Below are 21,210 nucleotides of genomic sequence, written 5' to 3' on the forward strand. Positions count from 1 at the left end.
GAGCCGAAATACGGAGCCGTTAGTCTGGCTAGGGCAAGTTTCTGGCATGAGGCAGTGGATCGACTGCAGCAATCGGCCATATCTTATGCCACCATCTACCGACACAATTCACTGGCTATTTTGAAATAAGACTCCTGGTAAACTTGAGCCTTTTCTTTGAGCTCTGAGTGCAATTCAAGGTACTACAGGTTACAATTTGCCAGACCACATCGTCAACCAATCTGTCCAACATGCATATATATATCATGACAACGACAGTGCAATTCCGCCCAATCATGACCAGACAAATAGTGAGACAACGTCAAAACATCGGCGAGTGAGCGCCGTAGAGAAATGAAAAGACCAAATGAGGCAACTGAGTATAGCCAGGGCCATAGAACTTTTGGTCATATGAGAGATAATATCATATATCACGTGGATTGCCGTGGTTGTTGCGATTGCTGTGCTTCGTCGATCCAACATGTCACCATGGCTTTGATCAACGCAATGGCGACTTGTCTTCCCGTTTCAAGACTTTCCTCGTCCGTCGAGCTGGGGACGTGAAAGAAGACTGCGGCCCGATCCCGTCCCTCTTGGAGCGCTCGCGCCAGACTCGAGTAGAAAATGAATTCGCAGAGATAGCGACCGGCGTCTTCCGAGATACGAATATCCGTCTCGGGTGGTGCAAAGGATTTCCACGTCTTCAGGAAGTGATCATCCGGAGGATAAGGTCTAATCTGAGTAGAAACAGCTGGTGAAGCGGCGTTTCCGGCCTCATCAGAAGTTTTAGCCGGCCCCGGTTTCAGGACATCGGGCAGGCCCTGTTCTTTCCATAGTTTCTCTCCGGCTTCAAATCCAAGCTTCCCATGGATATCCGTAATCTGGTAGTTGTCGCGGTGTGCCTGCGTCTCCACCGAGTAATATCTCCTAGTCGATGCTATACCGATATGTATGATTAGATCGGGCCGCCTGCCATTGTGTTTCCGTGCGTAGTCCTCCAGGATCACGGGCAGTTCGGTCCGGACACTTGCATATGACACCGGAATGGGCTCGGGATGCGCATTGATGAGGATCTCGCGGGGCGCATCCCCTGCAGCGGACGGTCCCTTAGATGGGAGAGTGATGGACGAAGGGAGAGATGCTGCAATCAAGTGCGATGCGTTGACGGCATTGCTTTTGAAGGGCTGGAATAGTCAGCGATCTGGTCTGATCTCATTGTCACCACGAGCCTGACAAGCAGTGACTAAGACCTGCATACCCCAAAACCGGTCACTAGAACTGATATCGCTTCGGATGCTGGCGGTGAGACTGGATTGATCGCAGAAGAATTGGCAATTGTATGGTCCGCCGCAGTACCGCAGTCCCCCATGATGTCGGTGTCGATCTCTATCCGATAGGATAAACACAAGAAATTGTTTCAAAAGACTGAGAGATGATCGAGATGGAGGGATCTGGGGGTCACGCGATAAGTATAGAATCCGTTAGTTGGGCAGGAATGCGGAGTATGACGGAGGGGTCAAGGGCGCATTGGTTCCCCGCAATCGGTCTCGCCTTGCCGCATCCGGCAAGCACGCTGATTGGTGGTCAACCAGAGTATATCGATACAAACTGCACTGGAGTAGAGATCGCATTCTTATCGGCAGCGATCAGATAAGACATCTTGTTTCAATTATTCAGTCCCGAAATATGTGATATATGTGGCGCGAAGAAAAAAAAATCTTGTAAAAATCACGAGCTGTTCTGAAGAATTGGGTATGGATGAGATAAGATGGGTGGTGGCTGGAAGACATGGATGTAAAAAAGCTCACACCCCCCAGCTCTTCTGGCTGATGAGGGTGCTACGAAAACCCCTGTTTCTCCTTCGAAAAGGCAGGGGTTTTACTGACGACCGCGCGTCTCGAACCTGGGACCCCCAGCAGATGAGGTCAGCGTGCTACCGCCTGAGCTAGGGGCTCCAGGTTCTGTTGGGAGGACAGACGTTGCTGCGATATTTATGCTGCATGGTTGCCTAGGTGTCCATATTGTCGAAGACCTATGTAGGTAGCCACGACCCTTTGAACCAGGTGACTTACCTAGGTGGTCTATTGGACCCAAGACCAAGCCATCCAAGAGGATATCTGGAATGCTACACACGACAAAGCCCAAGTAAAAGAGATATTTTATAAAAAGGGACACGAATACTGGGATAGGTTATATAGCGTCTGCTGGGGAGCAATTCAGTGCGTTTCTGGCTTTATTCAATGGAGAACATGTGCACCAATCTTCAGATCCATTATTTCCAGGTCTGCTAGTCCATGCCCATAAGGGTATTGACTCATTGAACCCATCTTTGTCAGAGTGTGCTATAGACCCGTCGTAAAAGAATGGCGAGATCTCATTCAAACAACGCAAGACTCTTGATATAATTACTCATCTACGGTTCTTGAGAACCGGGGCTTTGGTCGCAGTGTCTCATTTTTCATTCCAGTCGCAAGTCTCAAATACTGATCCTTGGACTTGGAGTTTGAAGACTTGTCGAAATCTGGAAGTCTGTCAAAGCCAAGGCTCGCTGAGAGGCAGAAACCCAAACCAGAAGCGTCTGGACCCCCCGCACTTTCGGGGGTTGTTGTTTTTCTTCAGGTTCGGCATCCGAGTAGCGAGGTTTGTCCGTCAGCTTGGAACTCACCGGGGAAAAAAACAGTTGATCAACCAATAAGGAAAATGGATACACTCATCGAGTGCCTACTGGACAGAAACAACGGGGCGTGATGCACAGTCGTGGCCAGTGCACCATGCGAGACCAATTGAAAACACCAGAAGAGAGGAAAATATGAGTCGATTCTTGAGTGCTCCCAAGAACCTGGCAGTGACAATGCCATTTTACTTATCAATTCGGCTTGATGCAGCGAGACGGCTTGCCCAGGCGCGCATAACCAGTGCCAAGGAATGGAAGATGCGGCTATTCGGCCTTCTAGACTGCATCTGTGGGCAGTCCTGTGATATAGGAGAAAAACTACTACATCGTCCGCACGTTGGGATGAGGAGTTGCCAACCCTACGGTCACAACGTGAAGCTGGAATCACAGACGCGTAGATCGCGTTTTATGCAAGCAGGACCCGAAAATGAGGGAATAAACTACTCCGTACCATCGCCTTAGCAATTTATTTTTGGAAGCTTCTTTTTGGGTAAAGTGTGGGGAGCTCTTCACCTCCGGCGGTCTGGTGGAGTTTGGATCCAGCCTGGAAAAATCGCGATGAATCGAGTGGTACACCACATGATCGGACGATGGAGCCCGATGCCCCATCTCCGTTTCCAATGATCGACAGTAGAACCGCGGCACAGATCAGGCAAGATGAGTCATGACTATGGAATTGATGGAATAACGGGCAGAGCAGTTGTACGGAGTACAGGGCAATGCTTACGCGTGACTGCCCAACAGCTTGAAGTTCAGCTGTACTCCGTATTCCGTACAGAGTATATCTGGAGGAGAAAGCTCCATACGAGCGAAGTGCATCACCGTGGTTACCATGGGGGAGGTCCATCGTCCAATACGTGGTGCGCATCACTCACATCAAGCCAGGAGTAGCCTGCGAGAACATGAGGAGATCACGAGCACGAGTACGGAGTGGACTCATAGGGCTCCCAGAAACTGGAACCATGGCAACGGAAAACTCTTCCAAAAAATTTCCTAGCCAGGGGTTGTGGGGGTCTCTACCGTAGCACGGAGTATATACAACACCACAATCTCAGCTAATCTAGCAGAGACTTAGGGATTGAGACACCAGGACTCGAGAAAATGCGTTGTCGAGAAACTGAATTTCATAGGTGCGAATAGCGCGGTCCGACAGGAAAAAGAAAAAAAAATTTTTCTCTACTGGTATGCCAGTCGGAACGTGGCTTCAGAGACTTGTAAGGTGTGACGTTCTTACAGAGGACACAGCCCAGTAGGAGACCGTTGCTGGGCCGTGCAAAGGTCGCATCACTGTATTAATGTATCGGGCCAATCAGAATTTGATTTCGATTGTTTTATTTTGTTTATTTGCTCATCCTGCATAATGAATGCATCCCTCAACTGCAATTGACTGAGAAAGGCGAGGCGTTTGGGGCAGACAATGGCATTGACGCGCTGCGTTCCTTGTCCGAAACAGTAAAATTACTCGACGCGCGCCCGACGCGTCTGCGGGGTCTCAGGCGCGTATCCCTGCTAACACGCGTCTAGTTCACCTGTTTCGTTCCTTCCTCTCTCGCGGGCCGACCCGGCCTCAGCAGAGACTTACAAGCGCTTTCTCTGGACATTGGCATTGTCATTGTGATACGTTCAATTATCACGGCCATCTGTTGTTTGTCTTTCGTACTCAGAAAGGTACATACCTTTTGGCCTGGATACAGTGCTTCGCGTACACAAACACGGGGCTGGCTAGGTTCTCGTCAGTTCCTGCGCGGCTGACGGTCGATCGCCGTTGGCGTCTCTGCCATTGCTGTTCAGCGAATGCCATTGCCATTTAATCAACTAACCTGCATTGTAGGCTGCTAGCTGCGTCTATCGACGACATCGCGCATCGGGTGCTCCCAGTCCTCGAGGCGATTGAAGCAGGGGGCAAGACGCGGCGGGCCACCGACTGGTCGATGCGGGCGCATCCTGCGTCTCCACCCTAGACGCCTGAGACGTGTTTTTCGCGCGGCCCAACCCGCCCTGACGAACGGCGAACTACTCGGTACACCCAGCCCCCTCATTTTAATCACAGCACTCCATTTCGTGCCCTGAACGCGATCGAGGACTGGTTCCTCGGGTTACCAGTCTTACAGAACGGATCTTAGGGACAGAAGCCTCACATTGTTGCGGAAGGACGACGCTTACAGTGACGGAGTAGTCGCAGGACGCCGTCCCAATCCGGAAATTCAACGCCGCGCACTGGCTCCTGTACCCTTGCAGGTCGCGTCGAGTAACCTGCAGCAGTTGCGGCAGCAGGCTGTGTCTCTCAGGCTCGACTCTCGAGTCCAGCGCTTCGGCAACGGGCAACATTACGACCTAGCATCGCTTCCCCTAAAGTAAAAGGACCTGGAGGTGCAAGACCGTTTGGAGCCAAACTTTAGCTCAGAAACACATTGAGACAGCAGGGGTTCATTCAGCACTGCACATCGTATTCAGTTGTCATTGGCGCAGTCGGCCCGCTGTCAACGAGATTCATTCTCCAGGCATTCCAAACCCGATATCTCCTCTCAACAGTTCGTTCCCCCAACTTGTACTCCGTACTGTACTTGGAATCCCAGGAGCAGACGCATGTGCCGTTGGAGAGCCCTCTTGGACGGGCGTCAACTATCCTTTCAACTACGGGGTACTCCGTACTGTGTACAGAGTATATCGATCGTCCACCGCGGCCCCGCTTAGATAACTGGGAGTTAGGATAATCTCCATCAGAAGCCTCGATCGGCTGGGTCCACTTAACCACTCTACAATATTATTAGCTCTGCCAACATACGCCTTCGCCTGTCTCTTAGCCTTAAGGTTGTTTGGTCTAGGACTAGCCGGATGCATTGACGTGGTTCACGGTCTGCGACTTGGGTGGTCAGCTGTGGGACCCCCCAAATTGACACCGCACAGCGCCCAATATCACCTTCGCCGTCCTCGACCCAAACCTCCTTTACCAGCCATCTTTCCCGCGAGCGAGCGAGCGACGCGCTCGCACGTCAAGTCAATTGCTGCTGGGCTGTCCCTCCTATCGTCCGACGTGATATCTTTTCCTTTGTGTTGGGTAGGCGTTGTGCGTGTCTCCCAGAAACCCCAAGAAGCGCTCCGACTGGTACTGTACTGTACCTTGGAAGATCAACTGGAGTCAGATGCGCTCCGCGGGAGGCTGGCACTGCTTTCCTTAGGAATCCAACCTCGACTTTCTGGACGAGATCACGCACTGTCACGACGACCGATTCCGGCTTCTCATTATCTCTCTTGTTACTGCATGATTTTTGTTTTCTTGTTACGACTCATCGTTCTTTATTGATTTCCTTTTCTTGCATCCGGTGACACCCAGCTAGCACATTCTCTGCTTCACGATTGATGTCAACTCTGTGATCAGACAATTCTGAGTTGCACCGACCCGAGGTCTCCAGATAGCGATCATTCCGGCTAGTCATTGGCTTTTAACCTTGATCCCGACAACTGATATGTTTTGAGTTGATGGCTTGCGGCATGCCTTTTTGAAACGCCATGAGACTATTCGAGTGCTAGGATCACTGAGATCGAGATGTATTGGACGTAGATCGATCCCCCTTGGCTGTCTGGACGAAAATAAGGCGTTGCATGAACGATCCATCCGCCTGTCTTCGACCATCTTGATATGCGGCATCAAGTCTCATCGCCACGGTGTTCTCCCACCATGGCGCAACGGCCGCAAGGCTTCTTGTCCCGCACTCTCCCCAAGGATTTCACTTTTTCATCAGTCGATGCAAGCACACCGAAGACGCCGGAACACCCCTTCACCGAACTAGCAATGCCTCCTCCTCCCCGTCACTCAAGCTGTCGTTTAGGAAATCCCCGGTTCCGCAGTCAAGTTAGTGTGTTTACGAGTATAGAGGGCGAACCCAATATTTTCGACCTCAGCAGAGCTGATGTTCCTCTTCCATCGATTGAATTTCCCCCATCTTCGGAGGTGTCTGAGCCTGAGCAGCCTCCACTCGAGCCCGTCGCCTCTGATCTCTTGCAAGTACCCTCCACGAGACGCATGGCATTCAAGACACCCCCCGCCCAGATCCGAACATCGCCTTTCAATTTCCCGGAAACAACGCCATGGAGCTCTGATGATGCACAGGAGATTGGGAGCTCAATTGAACGCCCGGGCTCGGCATGTTCCAGGGCATCAGACTCTTCAGTTTCCTCTGTCGAGACCTACATCACCCAGCCTTCTTCTCTAGGTGGAGGAAGCTGTACCAGTCCGGAAAGCGACATTCATGACTTTCATTCTGCAGAGTCGAAAAAGTTTTTTCTTGAATCTCCGCTGCGGCCGACAACGACAACCAGGGGACGGTCGCATGAACTACCAAGGAAGAAGTCTAGATGGACAGCAGATATGGACAGTCATCTCTGGAATACTTACCAGCTCTATCTGCAAGACCCTACCATCACTCCATTCAAGACGCTTCCCGGTAGCTTGCCTCCCCTGGGAGTCTCTCATCGTGTGGCCCGTGAAGCAAAGAAGACGTGGGCTCGAGTGAAACCCAAAGGTCAGCAACCAATCCATTCGTCGCGTTCTCAAGCCATCGACGCGGATCGCTCAGGTGCCCCTGCCAAAGAAGACGGGGCTTCTGCGGACAACCGAAGCGGCAGCAGTACACCGAGGGCGAAGGTTGAACCAGCGAAGCCTCGTTGGCCGAGATCCGAAGCAGCGACCAGGAGGCGGCTCAAATACCTCTGCAGACGAAAGTTCTCGATCGCTCCACACTATCAACGATTGCTACAATCTCGCAGCCCTTCGCCTTTCCTAGACATCTTCTCCCTGACTGAACGAGAACCCCCCAGACTGAACAGCAACCCCGCAACATTTGCTACCCGCGATCTTGGTGTTTCCCTCGTCTCAAATTCTGTCCCTCCAGCGCTTTCCCAACTTTCTGATGCAGTAGATCATGCTCCCGGGCAAGAAAGGGCTGACGACTGGTTCAACAACCCAGTAAGACAGCCCGTTCAGCAAGACAGCAACTCGGGCTCGACGGCCGCAGTGAACCGGCTCAATACCGATCCTGTACCCCGTCTTGGCTCACCTTTTATGTACAACACGTGGGGTCCTGATCACTCGCGCCGTGATGCTCGTCCAACCACGCCTGTCAGTCGACGACGGGGGACGATCCATGTAACCGGGTCAAGATTGAGATCGCCTCCGCGTATGGAGCTAAGCTCGAATGTACATAAGCGTCGTGCGTCGCATCAGCTCGAACTTAGCCCCAACGCCAGCGGCATTCAACGTAACATCCAGGACCTGTTCCGGGAGGGCAAGTTGGGGGATGGCCAGCGACGAGTGCGTCTTCGCAACCGTGGGAACACCACTGGTGGTTTCAGCTCAAGGGAACGCATCGAGCAACTGTTCTCTGCCCCCTCACCCTTCCAAGTTCCCGGTAGCTCCAGTCATGATCGAGCAGAGATACAGCCCGCTCGTCATGACCTGTTGCACCCGGGTGGAGAGACTATTCGGCGTTTGGGCTCACCATTCAAACTCGACACCGGACTCCGCATCGAGCGTCCACCAAGATCTCCACAGCATGCTCCTTCGCTCTCTGACCCTTTCGCCAGTAGTTCCTTCTCCACACAGATCAAACGTGACCGTCCTAATCAGATATCTCCCATCAAAGAGCAAGAAACACCTGTGGCACTTCCCTACGACCCGACGGAGGAGGGAATTTCGGATGCTGAGCGAATTCGGAGGCAGATTCTCAACTTGCCATTTACGAAGAAGTAAATGTAAGCCGTCCATCCCGGGGTTCTGCGGACTACCAGCTAAAAAAAAATGACAGGCAGTGACACGACAAGCTTGCAGAGATTTGACTCGCCGGATTTTTCCCCCAAATTCAGTTTTCATCATTTCTCTTCGATGTAAAGAACTTTTATGATATGCATGATGATGGTTTCGGATATGACCCAGCACGAAGCCCTAACAAAATTTCACGACGATGACGACATGATCATACGACTTTGGATGCCATTTGAGCCCTAAAAATTCTCCAGTTTTGATTATGGTCAAAAGATGATTCAGCTTAATGACCCTGCACTTTTTGATCGACATCTACGACATCACGGTATCGTTTTGACAACTATCATCCGCATTTCGATGGACGCATACGACCTGGCATGATGTCAATATACGAGTCGAATCATTGACGATGACTTGGAAGGATTACGCGATTATGACTGCTACGACACGTCTATTATTCATCTTTCCTTTCCGTTTTCTTTTTCTTGAATCTGTTTTGTTTATTTACGCTGATGCAGTGGGTTAGACGATGGCGGCTGCAACAGTTTCGTCACCCGAGCCGGTTGGACATTGCTTAACTTAAAGGGATCACTCCGGTCGTCTACCTGCTGCCTCACGCCACCTCCCGACTGTCCACACACTCTCTTTACCCTTTTTATTCTCCTTGTTCGAAGTTCATATCCGATGTTCTGCTGTCTTGTCCATGAATACCGAATATACAAGTCTTGGAAAGACTAGCAGAGACGGAAGACTGCCTTTCGTTACTCTTCTCTCATGAACGCCCACCTGACAACACACGGTTGCCTGTCCTTTCGTTTCCATTGGTTTCCTTTTCTTTACTTTTGTTTCCTTTCCACCCTCTCAACCCAACTCCTCGCCACATCATCTTGTTTTGTCTGATGAGCTCGTCTGTCCTTGTTAACGATTTGATGAGTGATGACGATTGATTGGACGCTGCTCCGACTCTTATTGAATGAATGACCCATAGATGATGAATGATGGCCAAGCTGATTGTCTTTCTTGTTGTGATAAATTGAGCCTCTTCTCTATTGTCCAGTCTTTCCTTTCTTTTTCTTTTTTCTTTTTTCTTTTTTCTTTTTCTTTTTCTTTTTCTTTTTCTTTTTCTTTTTCATCTTTCATCTCTTCTCTTCCGAATATTTTCTCTTTTCAGATTCACGATTTCTCTCTCTCTCATTCTCTCTCATTCTTGTTGGATTTTATTCTATGCTATCCTCTTCTACGACTCCTGCCAACGAATAACGATGAAAGCATGCATGGTATCGATCATGTTGAAATTCATGGTTACGTTCGAGCCATGACTGATGATGAGCTGAGCTTGGATTGGCTACTGGGTATTAGATAGAGGAGCAATTTCTTTCACCTTTATGACATTCATATTGACTTCTCACTTAATCAATCAGCTTCGTACGGTACGTAGAATGGAAAAGAAAAAGGACAGGGGCATCACATGCCCTATACTAGTATGTATCAATCAACATCATCAGAAGTTGACAAGGTGAAAATTCGAAAACGTCGAATTTATCATTATCACATGAATTAATTTATCATTACAACGAACGAAACACAGGAGGAACAACAATCAAAAAACAAACAAACAACGGAAGACAGGAAGACAGCATAATCCTGTGGGACATCATCACCATTAGGTAAACATCATTTTATCAAACAGAAACTTAATAAGAAATCCATTCCCTTTTTCTCTCCCATTCATTCAACTCATTTCAACTAGGTAGTTTACCGTACCAAGTTCGCCAAGCCAAGCCCAAAAACTCCATCGCTAACCTAACCGCTAAGTAACTGAGTTGAGAAAGAGAAAAAAAAATACCAGAAAAGGAAACAGCGAAAAAGACATCTCCAGAAAAGGAAAACCGTAACGGAACGATACTGGGATCGTGTACGGTGAATGCCAGATGCTTTGATAAAGAAAAGGTATCATGACCTCTGACAGTGACTATCCTGTCCGTTCACATCTCACTTCATTTCTCTCGATCAAGTTTCTCCTTCCTCCTGGAGAGGTGAGCCTCCAGCTTGCGGATCTGCAACGAGAGACCCTTCTTCTCTGCATTGGCGACGAGCCACGCCTCCATCTTCTCGCGGACGTAGCGCATTGAGTGGAGGACGGGGGGCATGGTATTGGTGTTGTTGTTGTCTGTCAGATTGCTGCTGCTCCCTTCGCGCTCCATCTGCATCCAGCGGTCGGTGTAGGGGTTCAGCAGGAGGTCAAAAACGTCGTTCCAGATCTCGCGGTCCCAGTACCGTTTCAGGGTTTCGCGGATGCGGTATCTTCGCCCGCTGCCCATGCTGGAGGAGGAGCCATTGGGTAGACTGCGACCGTTGGGACTCCTGCTGTCGCCACAGACGGGAACGGATTCGAGGTATTTGCCAAAGAGCATGGTGTGAATCGTCACCGCGACGCCGTAAAGATCGATCTGATAGGTCCACGGCCTCATCTCGCGCACTTCATTGCACTCATGCTGCCCGATCTCCCACTCTGCGATGAACTGCACACCAGGCTGGAACGCACGCATGTCGATTCCTCGCCCGAAGTCGATAAGCGTGAGGCCCCTCTGGCGCCAGTTGCACAGGCCCCGGGGCGAATAATGAACTTCACTAGGATCTGCGATGGCGTCGTCGTCCTCGAGGTCGATCAGTGACTCACTCGGAGGTGTGGGGAGACTGGTCTTGGACTTGTCATCAAATCGGACGAGACAGTTGTCCGGTTTGATGTCACCGTGCAGAATACCACATGCATGGAGTCCCTCCACAGTCCTGAAGAGCTCAACAGAAAAGAACATGGCCAAAATTTCGTCCATTCCGGCTTCAGCGTTCCCCGTACTCGTGATGGCTTCCGTGCGGACGATGTTGACCAGATCCAATAGTGTGCCCTGACCGCGGTAGTCCTCCACAAGGAACGATTCGTTTTTGAAGAGGTGGAGCTCATGGGCATTAACGATGCTTTCAGCTACGCGAGAATAATATGGCGAGTTCCGCAACCGCTCGTGTGCAATCCTGATCATGTAAAACTCCCACGCGCTCGGTGGATCGGTCTCCACCTTTATTGCCTCGAGATCGTGCCGATTCATAGTGCGCTGCCATCTGCTGCTGCGGTCTGAAGAAAAGGAACGCTTGTTGTTCGCATTGACGGAGTCGCTTTCGGGGTCTGAAGCCGAGTCTGTGTCGACATTGTCCACGCTTTCAGCGAGATACACCGGGGCATAAGCTCCAGCGCCTAGCTCTCGTCTGATAGCGTAGCTTCTATCCGCACCACTGAACCTAAGAACCGGAGGAGTGAACGATCCCTTGTCTCCGCTTCGCGAGGGCTTTTTCAACGCCTTGACAAATTTCTGAATGTCCGCAGCATGGTTGCCGCGCACATCGGAGTGGTCGTGATATCCAACGTAAGATGCCAGAGGAGGATCGATAGATTTGAGAATCTTCTTGCGAATGTCCCTATCTGTAGGATCGCATTGCGTTTCTTTGATGATAAACGCTTTCTCAAAGATGTTCTTTGATGAACTGTTTTTCTCAGGGGAACGCCGCAATTTCTTTGCCACAGGGATCGGTGACATGTCCTCTATAACGGACAAGTCATGATCCTTTGTTGTTGTGATGTCTGCAACCGGGGTAGAACCCAGGAGATCTCCAGTCGGTAGACCTGGAGGCGTGTAGTTGGCCTCTAGCACAGGCTTGCATGGTGTTTTCGCATTGTAAACATGATTCCTTGCAGCTGTCATAGAAGGCAAAGAAGATTCTGTCTTCTCAATGATGGGGGTCATGAAAGGCAGTCGGTTCTGAGCCATCCCAGCAGCATCGCGGTACAGGCCAACAGGGGGGTTGTAGTCCTCGGGCGGCTCTAGGATAAATCTCTGTCTCCTTTGCTCTTGAGAACTGTTGGCATAGTGTGATACCCCAGTTTCATCCTCAAACTGACCATTGGAGACATCGTCAGCTTCTGTGGCATCCATGTTGTCGCAGTGGGTGCTGTCTGGATGTCGTTCCCTGTCAGAGGAAATTTTGGGAACATGCTTGCTAGTTGAAAATTCAGTCCATTCACCAGCGTCCACACTCTCAGCGTCCTCATCATCCTCATCGTCTTCATGCGTCTTCCTCAAGGTACTGGTCTCGTCATCCCCAAATTCACTTGTGCCTGCGGATACCCGACCAGTCCCAGTACTCTCGCCTGCACTAGTATAATCATCATCCTCGTACTCGCTCTCAAATAGGCTGTCTCCATGATCTGCATGGGCAGTCTCTACTTTCAGGGGCTGATTGAATATGCTATATATTTCATCTGTTGCAGCGCGGGTATGGAAGGTCATGGTTGGCTCGGACGTGTTTTTTCGTCTTATCTTAGGCCCAGTCGGAGAGTCCAGGTTTGTCTTAACTGTACACATTGTTTAGCTCCATCTAAATTCATGTGGTAGGGGAACTTTTGAAGTAGGCTTACTCGTCTGTGTCTCGCTGATCTCCCGCACCTTGATCTTTCTGGCCTTGCCATCACGAGGTTCCTCCTGAAGATATACTGTTTCTGTTTGATGTGAGGACTTCTCTTGAAGTGTAAGTTTTCGGTTCACTTCCCCCGCCAGGGCCTTATCAGTGCGCTGTTTTCTGTCATCCTGCAGGGGCGGATTTCGGCTCGTAGCGTTTCCTGAGATCTCCTTCAGTGCCTTTTTCTGTGAACTCCAGTCTTTCTGCATCCAACCCCGGCTAGTCGCCCTGAGCTCCTCAAAACTTATCTCGTAGCTGGGATTCTTGTAATCTGGATACACGAGTTCAAGGTTCACAAAGACACGCTCTCTCCTACCGGTTCGGGGGTTTACTGCCTCTCTTACGTGGTGATCGGGAATCTTGTGTTGAACTTGTGATTGATCTTGTGCATTTGAAGCTGACTGATTATATAAAAACGCATAACGCCAGTACCCATGCCAGTAATTAGTCCTGTGATCGTAAATATGTGAAAGTCAGAAGATGGGAAATAAACTCGAATGGTACTTACCTCATCCCTGTAAATCGTCATCTTCTGAACCGGTCCCGCCTTCTTTTCCGTCTTCAAAGTCTCCCCAACCCACGGTTTCGCCTCCATGGTATTCTCTTTTCGTCTGTCCCGAAGTAATCCAATACTCTCCCACCCTTTTGACTGTGCGCTCACAGCAGGTTGGCCGCCAGCTGGGGCATCTGCGTCAGAGAAAACGGCAAGCTTTGGCTTTCCGGATCTAGTAGTTGAGCCTCCTCCAATCCCAGCCCTTGGTCGCTGAGCCTGGGGATCAGCTGCCGGATTCCGTGCTGAGGAGAACGGGTCAACTTTTGCGGCCAGTGCCGGGCGAACTGTTGGCAGAGCAGGGGAAGAAGGTCCGTCACTGCCTCGCTGTTCGAATCGTTTCTGAAATTCGCCAAACTTACGAAGCAGTCTCTCTACTGGACGTGCTTCGCGTTCTATGCCCAACTTGTAGACTTCTTCTGCTTGCGTCCATCTTCCAGCACCTTCCAGCCAAGCAGCATACTCCTCATAGAAGAGCGCCAGACCCTCGCCCACGTGATGACGCGCAAGGAATGCAAATGTTTCTCGTGGAGCATCAGAGAAGAGCCTTATGTAGTGCAACCATAATCGCAGATAACGAGGGTCGTTCTTATAATGTTGTGAGGTAAGAAACGCCTTTGTTGCTCGCTCCAGGAGGGGAAGGAGGCCGGACTCTGGGGTTGCCTGTGCTGAGGGATACGCGTTTAGCGTCCACTTGACATATCGATCGTATACGTCGAGAGGGTCGTCAGAGTCAGCGCTCGCTTGGATTTCGGCTTCATACTCTTGTTTGATGGCGTCGTTGAGTGTTTTCGTTTCGTTCGGGGATGGAGAAGCAAGCTTGTCACCGTTTTTTCCCGAGGAAAATATCTGTGCGAGGGCTCGTGCTGATCGTCCACCTGGGAGTGACTGGATATTCTCTTTCTGTTCCTCGATCACATCGAAGTTGATGAGGTCTTCGGAGACCGACATGTTGCCGACTTGCGCGTTTCGGAAAGCTTAGTCTGGTGTCTAATCGAAGTTCATGTGCGGCCGGGCAACTATATACAAGCAGTAGTTGTAGGTCTTCCGTCAAGTAAAGGCTGTCTCTGCGAGCCCTCGGCCGTGTTGTGAGTCGGCTGGTTGGTTAGTAATGAGTAGGATCGCAGACCTTGTTATCGGTGGTTCCAAAGATAAACAGTTTACTAGTGTTGCCCTGGTGACGAATCACGTGAATTCCCAGTACTGTCCCAGCACTGTGGAACCTTTCAAAAAAAGAGTTAGTTCGTTGTAAGAATCATCAGCCTTATCGCAAACATTGTACAAATTTAAATAATTTTAAAATTGTACTTTTCACTTTCACTTATTAATCCTGCTGGTCGCCAATGATGGAGATACGACATCTTCCAGTTTGTGCGCTGTATGAAGTACGTACAGTAGTGTACTCCGTATGGTAGACGAGGGTGACCAGTCGCGCTACTTCTCGGCGGCGCGGATGCCGGACATGCAGCTTCCTTCCCATGTGGAGCAAGCACCTATCAAGCAGGAGTCAGGACTATTCAACCGCCTGCTCTGCCAGATGCTCATCCATCAACACTGATATCAGTCTCGTGATTGTTTTCGCTTCTCTCCTGGGATGAGCGTAAGAATACGCAATAGAATAAATTTTTAAACGGTCCTGCAATGCCGCGCGCCACCCGCAGAATATCCGCTGCGGCCCCAGAACCATCATCCAGCATAAACGGTAGCAAGAAAAGAGATATTGATGACAAACAGGGCGCGTCTTCTCCTCTAAGGAGATCGAAACGAGTGAAGCCAGGCGCAGATCTGAGTCTTCCTACAGCCAGCAGCGACGAGGACAAATCCAAAAGTACTGTTGAAGACAGCAGAGAGTCCACGGAGAGTCCGAAAAGATCGAAGCGAAAAACCAAGAAATTAACAGAGACGCAGGTGAAGGTGGAAGAAGAGGAGCTCTCCAGGAGTGTGAAGTCGAAGCGTACACAAAGAACATCACTGAAAAAGTCCTCTTACGCGGATAACGATACCGAGGACCTTGTGGTGGCGGATGAGGTAGAGGAAGAGGAAGAGGAGGAAATAATTACAAAGAAAAAGGTTTCTAGAAAGAGGAAGATCACGGAAGAGACAGAGGTTGAAATGACGCCGCTGGCCGCGCGAACCCAAGGTCTGCGGATGTTTGTGGGAGCTCACGTCAGTGCTGCCAAAGGTTCGTTTTCTTCGAGGTTCTATTTCTATCAATTCTACCAGCCGCTGCAGGCTTTGTATGTAAATAAGCTGAAACATGAATTTTGTCCTCTAGGAGTCCACAATTCCGTAACCAACAGTGTCCACATCGGGTAACTATTGCTTAGAGATTGGCTGTAAGCCATCAAGAAATACTGGCAGGCTGACATATTGCATAGAGGGAATGCTTTTGCGCTATTTTTAAAGTCGCAGAGGAAATGGGACAATCCGCCACTGCAGGATGACCATCGAGACCAGTTTCGGAAGTTATGTATCGACCATCAATATGATGCCGCGAAGTAAGCATGTGTTCATCATATTCTATCCCGAGGCAATGAAAGGGATGCTAATAGTAATGACTATTATCAGATACGTTTTGCCTCACGGCTCATATTTGGTCAACCTCGCGCAGGAGGATAAAGCCAAGGCTAAGCAGGCATATGATTCCTTCCTGGATGACCTCCGCCGGTGTGAGCAGCTCGGAATCACCCTCTATAACTTCCAGTTAGTGGCCTCGAATTGCATTCTCCGCAAGAAGTGAAAACCAAATATGGTGCTAACAGACGTCCAGTCCTGGAGCGGCAAACCAGACGAGTCTATCTTCAGCTATCTCTCGTCTTGCCAATGTTTTGACAAAGGCGCTCTCCGAAACTTCCACTGTGACGCCGGTATTGGAGACGATGTGTGGCCATGGCACCACAATCGGTGGTTGTTTGTCCGACTTTGGTACCTTGCTGTCCCTCATTCCTCAAGAATACCATTCTCGCATCGGAATTTGCATCGACACCTGCCACGTCTTTGCTGCGGGTTACGATCTGGTATCTCCGGAGGGGTTCAAAGCTTTCATGGACGAATTCGAGAAAGTGATTGGCCTCAAGTACTTACGGGCCCTACATCTGAATGACTCGAAAGCACCCCGAGGGAGCAAGCGCGATTTACACGCAAATATTGGAACCGGGTTTCTCGGTCTCCGGGCGTTCCATAACGTTATGAATGAGAAACGCTTTGAAGGCCTGCCCATGATCTTGGAAACACCAATTGATCGGCCAGATCCGGCATGGCTAGCTGCAAACGGTGGCAAAAAGCTGCTGGAAGAAGACGGAACTGACACTGAAGCCGAGAAGAAACCGCAAAAAGTTGCTAAACGCACACCCGGAGGAGCCAAGAAGCCGCCCATGATAGAGGATAAATCCATCTGGGCGCGCGAGATCAAGCTTCTCGAGTCACTGATTGGGATGGACCCCGAAAGTGCCGAATTTCGGGCCCTGGAGGCGCAGCTAGCGGAAGAAGGCAGGGCTGAAAGAGAGAAATACCAGGAGCAATACGAGCGGAAACTCGAAGCGGAAGAGAAGAAGAGAAAGAAAGAAGCGGAGAAAGCCACGAAGGAGAAAGACCAAAGAAGCCTAGACGAGATGATGAAGGGAGGGGGAGGGAAGAAGAATGGGAAACGCAAGGCGAAAGAGAGTCCTGAGACGAGTTCGGGTGGAGAAAGTGATTAACTAGGTATCCACGCATGCAAGAAAGAGATTGAATCTATCGTGTACAGTATATGACTTGTGACTGATGTCCTTGTGGACGCAGTGCCTACCTAGGTACCTATCACATGCCCTTAGGGATTCAGGCGAACAAACCCGCCAAGCAATGAAATAAGAATCAAGCAAGCAACCAGCCAAACAGACAAAAAGACACCATCCATATATTTCCCTAACAGCTCACAACATGAACCTGGGGCATATGGCCTAATCAGTCAGCAAGTCAGTCTGCCCTACCCTACCTGACTCGGCCACAGACCCCGGGTTCGAACCGCCCTCTCTGATTGTCCAGAATAAATATCCAGTTCTGGATGATTGAAGCGGGGATTGGGTTGTGTTGAGTCATAGTAAAACCCTTCATAGTAAAACCCTGCGTGTCATGATAATATATACAATGGCACAGTGGGGTTTTCGTAGCATCTGCTGCAGCTGGAAGAAAGCACAGCACAGCTGGGGGATATGAGCTTTTTTTTTCTATATATACCACTACCACTCATGAAAGGAATTATTTTTACAACGCAATTCTCAGAAATATCTCACTGCTAGGTCACTCATTGGGTGAGTTAGCCAACACGAGCTACCCATTGACGAAGACAATAAAACGATTGAATTTTGACTACAGCTGAAACTCCTAGTAAGACATGAAGAAGGAAAAAAAACAGGCTGATTTTTTTTCTTTAAGTCCAAAAAATCTCATGTGGCCGATCGGTTAGTTCCCATCTCCTTCACTTCCTTTGTCTCGGGTACATACTGGCTTTGCTTTGCTTGGTTTCACGGGTGAGATTGGTATCACTACCACCTAGGTACCACTAGGACTCCCTAGGCGCTGTGACACCACCACCTACCGCAACAGTGTTCTGTCATACATGGGCTAAAAGAAAGTCCTGCCACATGTCCAGTATTCTACTTACTATATCTAGAAATACAGTTACGGCTTACTCTATAGACCTCTAGGCTTTCCAATAGAAATTACTTGAATCAACTCCAAAGTACTCCGTATAAAACGGACATTATCGATTTCCCGTCCTGATTTCTCCAATTCTTTGTTTTGTTTTGTATGTGTCAACAGACAAACACAGACACAGCCACGAGCAACTAACCAGAGAACAGCACAGCACAGCACAGCAGGATATCTAATGTAATCAATCGCACAGCAACAAGACAACGACTAGCAAAAAGGTAAGGGAAAAGGAAATAAGAGAGAGATCTTGGATGCAGTCTTCGAGAGAGATAAAATCAGGTATAAGTAAAAGTAAGTGCGGACAACGGACAAATGACAAAGAATTCAGACAGACACGAGTTTCTCAGCGGGGATATCTCTAATTCTTCATAAAAGAAAATAAAAAATGGCTAAGCATCAGCATGGAAGAAGGCCAGTACAACCAAATTTCCAAGTATCTATGGACGCCAGACGCAAAAGTGCCTGTGTTTGTTTCTGAATGTGCATATCACCACAGGGTACGGGATATATGGTGAAGGTAGACACAAAGGTATACAGAAACTTCCGCTGAAAAAAAAAAAAGGGATTTGTAGCATGGGAGAAAAGGAAGGAAAAGAGAACGAAGTTGGTCAAGGCAAAATAGGAAACCACCTATCATTGTTCCTGCCGGTCATGGCCATCTCTATCTCGCGATGGACTGAGACTGAGAGACTGAGACCTCCCTCCCAATGCGGCGGCGTCTGGAGTCTGTGTCGACGAGCCGGACAGCCCTCCTGGGGCTGTGTTGGTGCCACTGGCTAGAACACGAAAAGAATGACGACCTCGACGGATGTCACTTGCCGGTGTGACATTAATGTTGTCTTCCGCTTCCCCGGTTACTGAGTGACTGAACTCGGTAAACGCTTCGTCTGGTATTGATTGATATGTCCCTCGACCCCCGTTGCTATTTCCAATTCCAAGCCCCAACCCATCGCCTGACGTCGTACGTGCGTCTTCCGGTTCAACAGGTGGTATGCTGTAGCCTACCGCATTGCTTTGTTTCCGTTCGAGCTCCCTTCTAGCATCTCTCCTCATTTTGGAGATTTTCATGTAGTTGTATGCGGCAATACTTCCAATCGTGATAATAAGACCGGAGACATTGACGGGAGTTAGTTTATCGTGGAAAACGACGCCGGCGGCACTGATGGTCACCACCTCCTTGAAGATGCCGCATATACTCAACGTTACGACGGAAGACCGTTTGAGGAGGGCAAACTCGGATGAAATCATACAAAACGCCAAGATGCCTGGGAATATCAAGAGCAGAATCCCAGTAATCGGACCACGGGCTTCCGCCAATGCTCCAAGTCCTTGAGCGATTTCGGCGGGCCCTTCGACCGCCAGTGCGATGGCTATGAGGGAGAGGAACATCACAGGCGTGAGGAAAAACAGGGTCGAAAAGGGGTTTGAAGTAGCGGGATGACGGAGGAGAAGAATCTGGGTGAGGGCCCATCTGAAGCCCGAGAAGAAGGCCGAAGCAATCACCAGTGCAAAACCGAGAGCATTGAAGGCTGTCTCGCCGGCCACCATCATGATGACTCCAATAGTCATGGTGGCAATAATGATGATCAGTTTGATAGACGGGGCTTCCAAGCGGAAGACAAAGGCAAAAAGGAGGACGAATGCAAGCGCGGAAGACTTGCACATGGTGAGGAAGGTGAGAGAGATGAACTTCAGCGACATGTTTCCAAGGCCAACGTCCAGAGACGTCGCCCCACCGCACGGCACCAGGCGTGTCGCATAGAAGAATTTGGTCATGACGGGATTCGTGTCGGCAGTACCAGTGCCGAAGATAGAAGCTGCTCCCATGGGCGTTGTCGGATGTCGAGGACGGAGAGAAGGAATGAAGTAAAGGAGAAGAGCAGAGAGGATGAACTGGACGACCATGTGCAGACTCGTTGTGAACAGAGGAAAGGGGAAGACGACGGCATCATCTGAAAACATCCATTTATTGTACTGTTTAATGCGGAGTCAGTTCCGGTCATTGCAAGGCTTCCAGATCGACATGATGAGGACTTACAATCGAGATGGACAGCGAAAAGAGATACCACAAGCCAATCAACGCGGCGTTTATCAGCAACCTCATGATGACATTTTTGTCGGCCAATCGACGCGGATTCTTTTTCGAACCAGCAATCCGAGCGTCGAGTCGCCTGCGCTGTTTCTTTCTCCGCCGTCGTCTTTCATTTCTCTGCTTGGCCGTTAAACCCGTCTCTTCATCATCGTTCAGGTCATCGTCGGATGGCCCATTCTCCGCCTCGTCATCTGTCTCCGCGATGGACGATAAGTCGGACGAGTCGGTGTCTTCGGCGGTGAGCGGCTTCTGCTCCTCTCCTCTGGGCCCATCTCCATCACGGGGACTCGAACGACCTCCCCTATCCTCATGAGGTTCGGTTGGTAACAGCCGTGATTGCGACGGTCCCCCTGCACCTGTCAACACCGAACTCCGCCTCCTGTGATGATTCCCTTCGGGAGATAACCCCATGCTGGCATAAGAACCTCGCCGATCAGACCCCAACGACCGAGACGGGGCCCATTGGCGGGTAAGAAGATCGTTCGAAGTCCAGCGACGACGCAATCCGGCGGATTAGTTCGATCGTAGAATCGACTGGATGAGGGCGCCAGGCTGGCTGGTATTTTTGGGCGAGAGATGGTCGCGTGAGCGTGAGAGCGAGAGCGTCAGGGGCTCCGACGGCCAAAGACAAGACAAGAAAAAGGGTGTAAAGAGAAGGGACGAAAAACAAAGGGAAAGGGAACAAACAATTGAAGAGAACGAACGCTGCCTGTAACCAGACGTGGCACAAAGGGCAGGAGATGGCGAGTGTGATGGACCATGCAAGTCGAAGACTGCAGGATGCCTGAGAGGCCGACTTGGACGTCCCAAGGGTCCGCCAGCCGATCCGGGGTCAGCGCTTGCCAACGTGACCCGGCGGAATCGGAGTTCCAGCCTCACAGCTTCAACCCGCTGCAGCGTCGTCAGGCTTTGCATGAAGCCAACGCTGTTCTTGAAGAGGCGCTAGGGCTTAA

General features: G+C 50.1%; 6 protein-coding genes across 6 annotated transcripts; 2 read left to right on the forward strand and 4 right to left on the reverse strand.

The window, feature by feature from the left end:
* Positions 1-410: 410 nt before the first annotated feature.
* On the reverse strand, positions 411-1,348 carry VTN77DRAFT_3658 (uncharacterized protein; the record flags this gene model as incomplete). The annotated part of the gene is made up of 2 exons (XM_069419630.1): positions 411-1,163; positions 1,238-1,348. The coding sequence occupies 2 exons, from the start codon at positions 1,346-1,348 to the stop codon at positions 411-413; spliced, it is 864 nt and encodes a 287-aa protein (XP_069278229.1).
* Positions 1,349-4,488: 3,140 nt separating this feature from the next.
* Positions 4,489-4,981, reverse strand: VTN77DRAFT_3659 (uncharacterized protein; the record flags this gene model as incomplete). Its single annotated transcript, XM_069419631.1, has 2 exons — positions 4,489-4,736; positions 4,792-4,981. 2 exons carry the CDS (start codon positions 4,979-4,981, stop codon positions 4,489-4,491), a joined length of 438 nt encoding a protein of 145 aa, XP_069278230.1.
* Positions 4,982-6,293: 1,312 nt separating this feature from the next.
* Positions 6,294-8,402, forward strand: VTN77DRAFT_3660 (uncharacterized protein; the record flags this gene model as incomplete). The annotated part of the gene is made up of 1 exon (XM_069419633.1): positions 6,294-8,402. The coding sequence occupies one exon, from the start codon at positions 6,294-6,296 to the stop codon at positions 8,400-8,402; it is 2,109 nt and encodes a 702-aa protein (XP_069278231.1).
* A 2,009-nt stretch (positions 8,403-10,411) lies between these two features.
* On the reverse strand, positions 10,412-14,424 carry VTN77DRAFT_3661 (uncharacterized protein; the record flags this gene model as incomplete). Its single annotated transcript, XM_069419634.1, has 3 exons — positions 10,412-12,819; positions 12,883-13,324; positions 13,432-14,424. The coding sequence occupies 3 exons, from the start codon at positions 14,422-14,424 to the stop codon at positions 10,412-10,414; spliced, it is 3,843 nt and encodes a 1,280-aa protein (XP_069278232.1).
* A 690-nt stretch (positions 14,425-15,114) lies between these two features.
* Positions 15,115-17,171, forward strand: VTN77DRAFT_3662 (uncharacterized protein; the record flags this gene model as incomplete). The annotated part of the gene is made up of 5 exons (XM_069419635.1): positions 15,115-15,655; positions 15,749-15,785; positions 15,852-15,971; positions 16,042-16,176; positions 16,244-17,171. The coding sequence occupies 5 exons, from the start codon at positions 15,115-15,117 to the stop codon at positions 17,169-17,171; spliced, it is 1,761 nt and encodes a 586-aa protein (XP_069278233.1).
* A 1,627-nt stretch (positions 17,172-18,798) lies between these two features.
* On the reverse strand, positions 18,799-20,668 carry VTN77DRAFT_3663 (uncharacterized protein; the record flags this gene model as incomplete). The annotated part of the gene is made up of 2 exons (XM_069419636.1): positions 18,799-20,139; positions 20,204-20,668. 2 exons carry the CDS (start codon positions 20,666-20,668, stop codon positions 18,799-18,801), a joined length of 1,806 nt encoding a protein of 601 aa, XP_069278234.1.
* Positions 20,669-21,210: the final 542 nt, after the last annotated feature.

This window comes from Rasamsonia byssochlamydoides (genome assembly GCF_041956645.1).
Source record: "Rasamsonia byssochlamydoides strain NRRL 3658 unplaced genomic scaffold VTN77scaffold_26, whole genome shotgun sequence".
Classification (NCBI taxonomy): Eukaryota; Fungi; Ascomycota; class Eurotiomycetes; order Eurotiales; family Trichocomaceae; genus Rasamsonia; species Rasamsonia byssochlamydoides.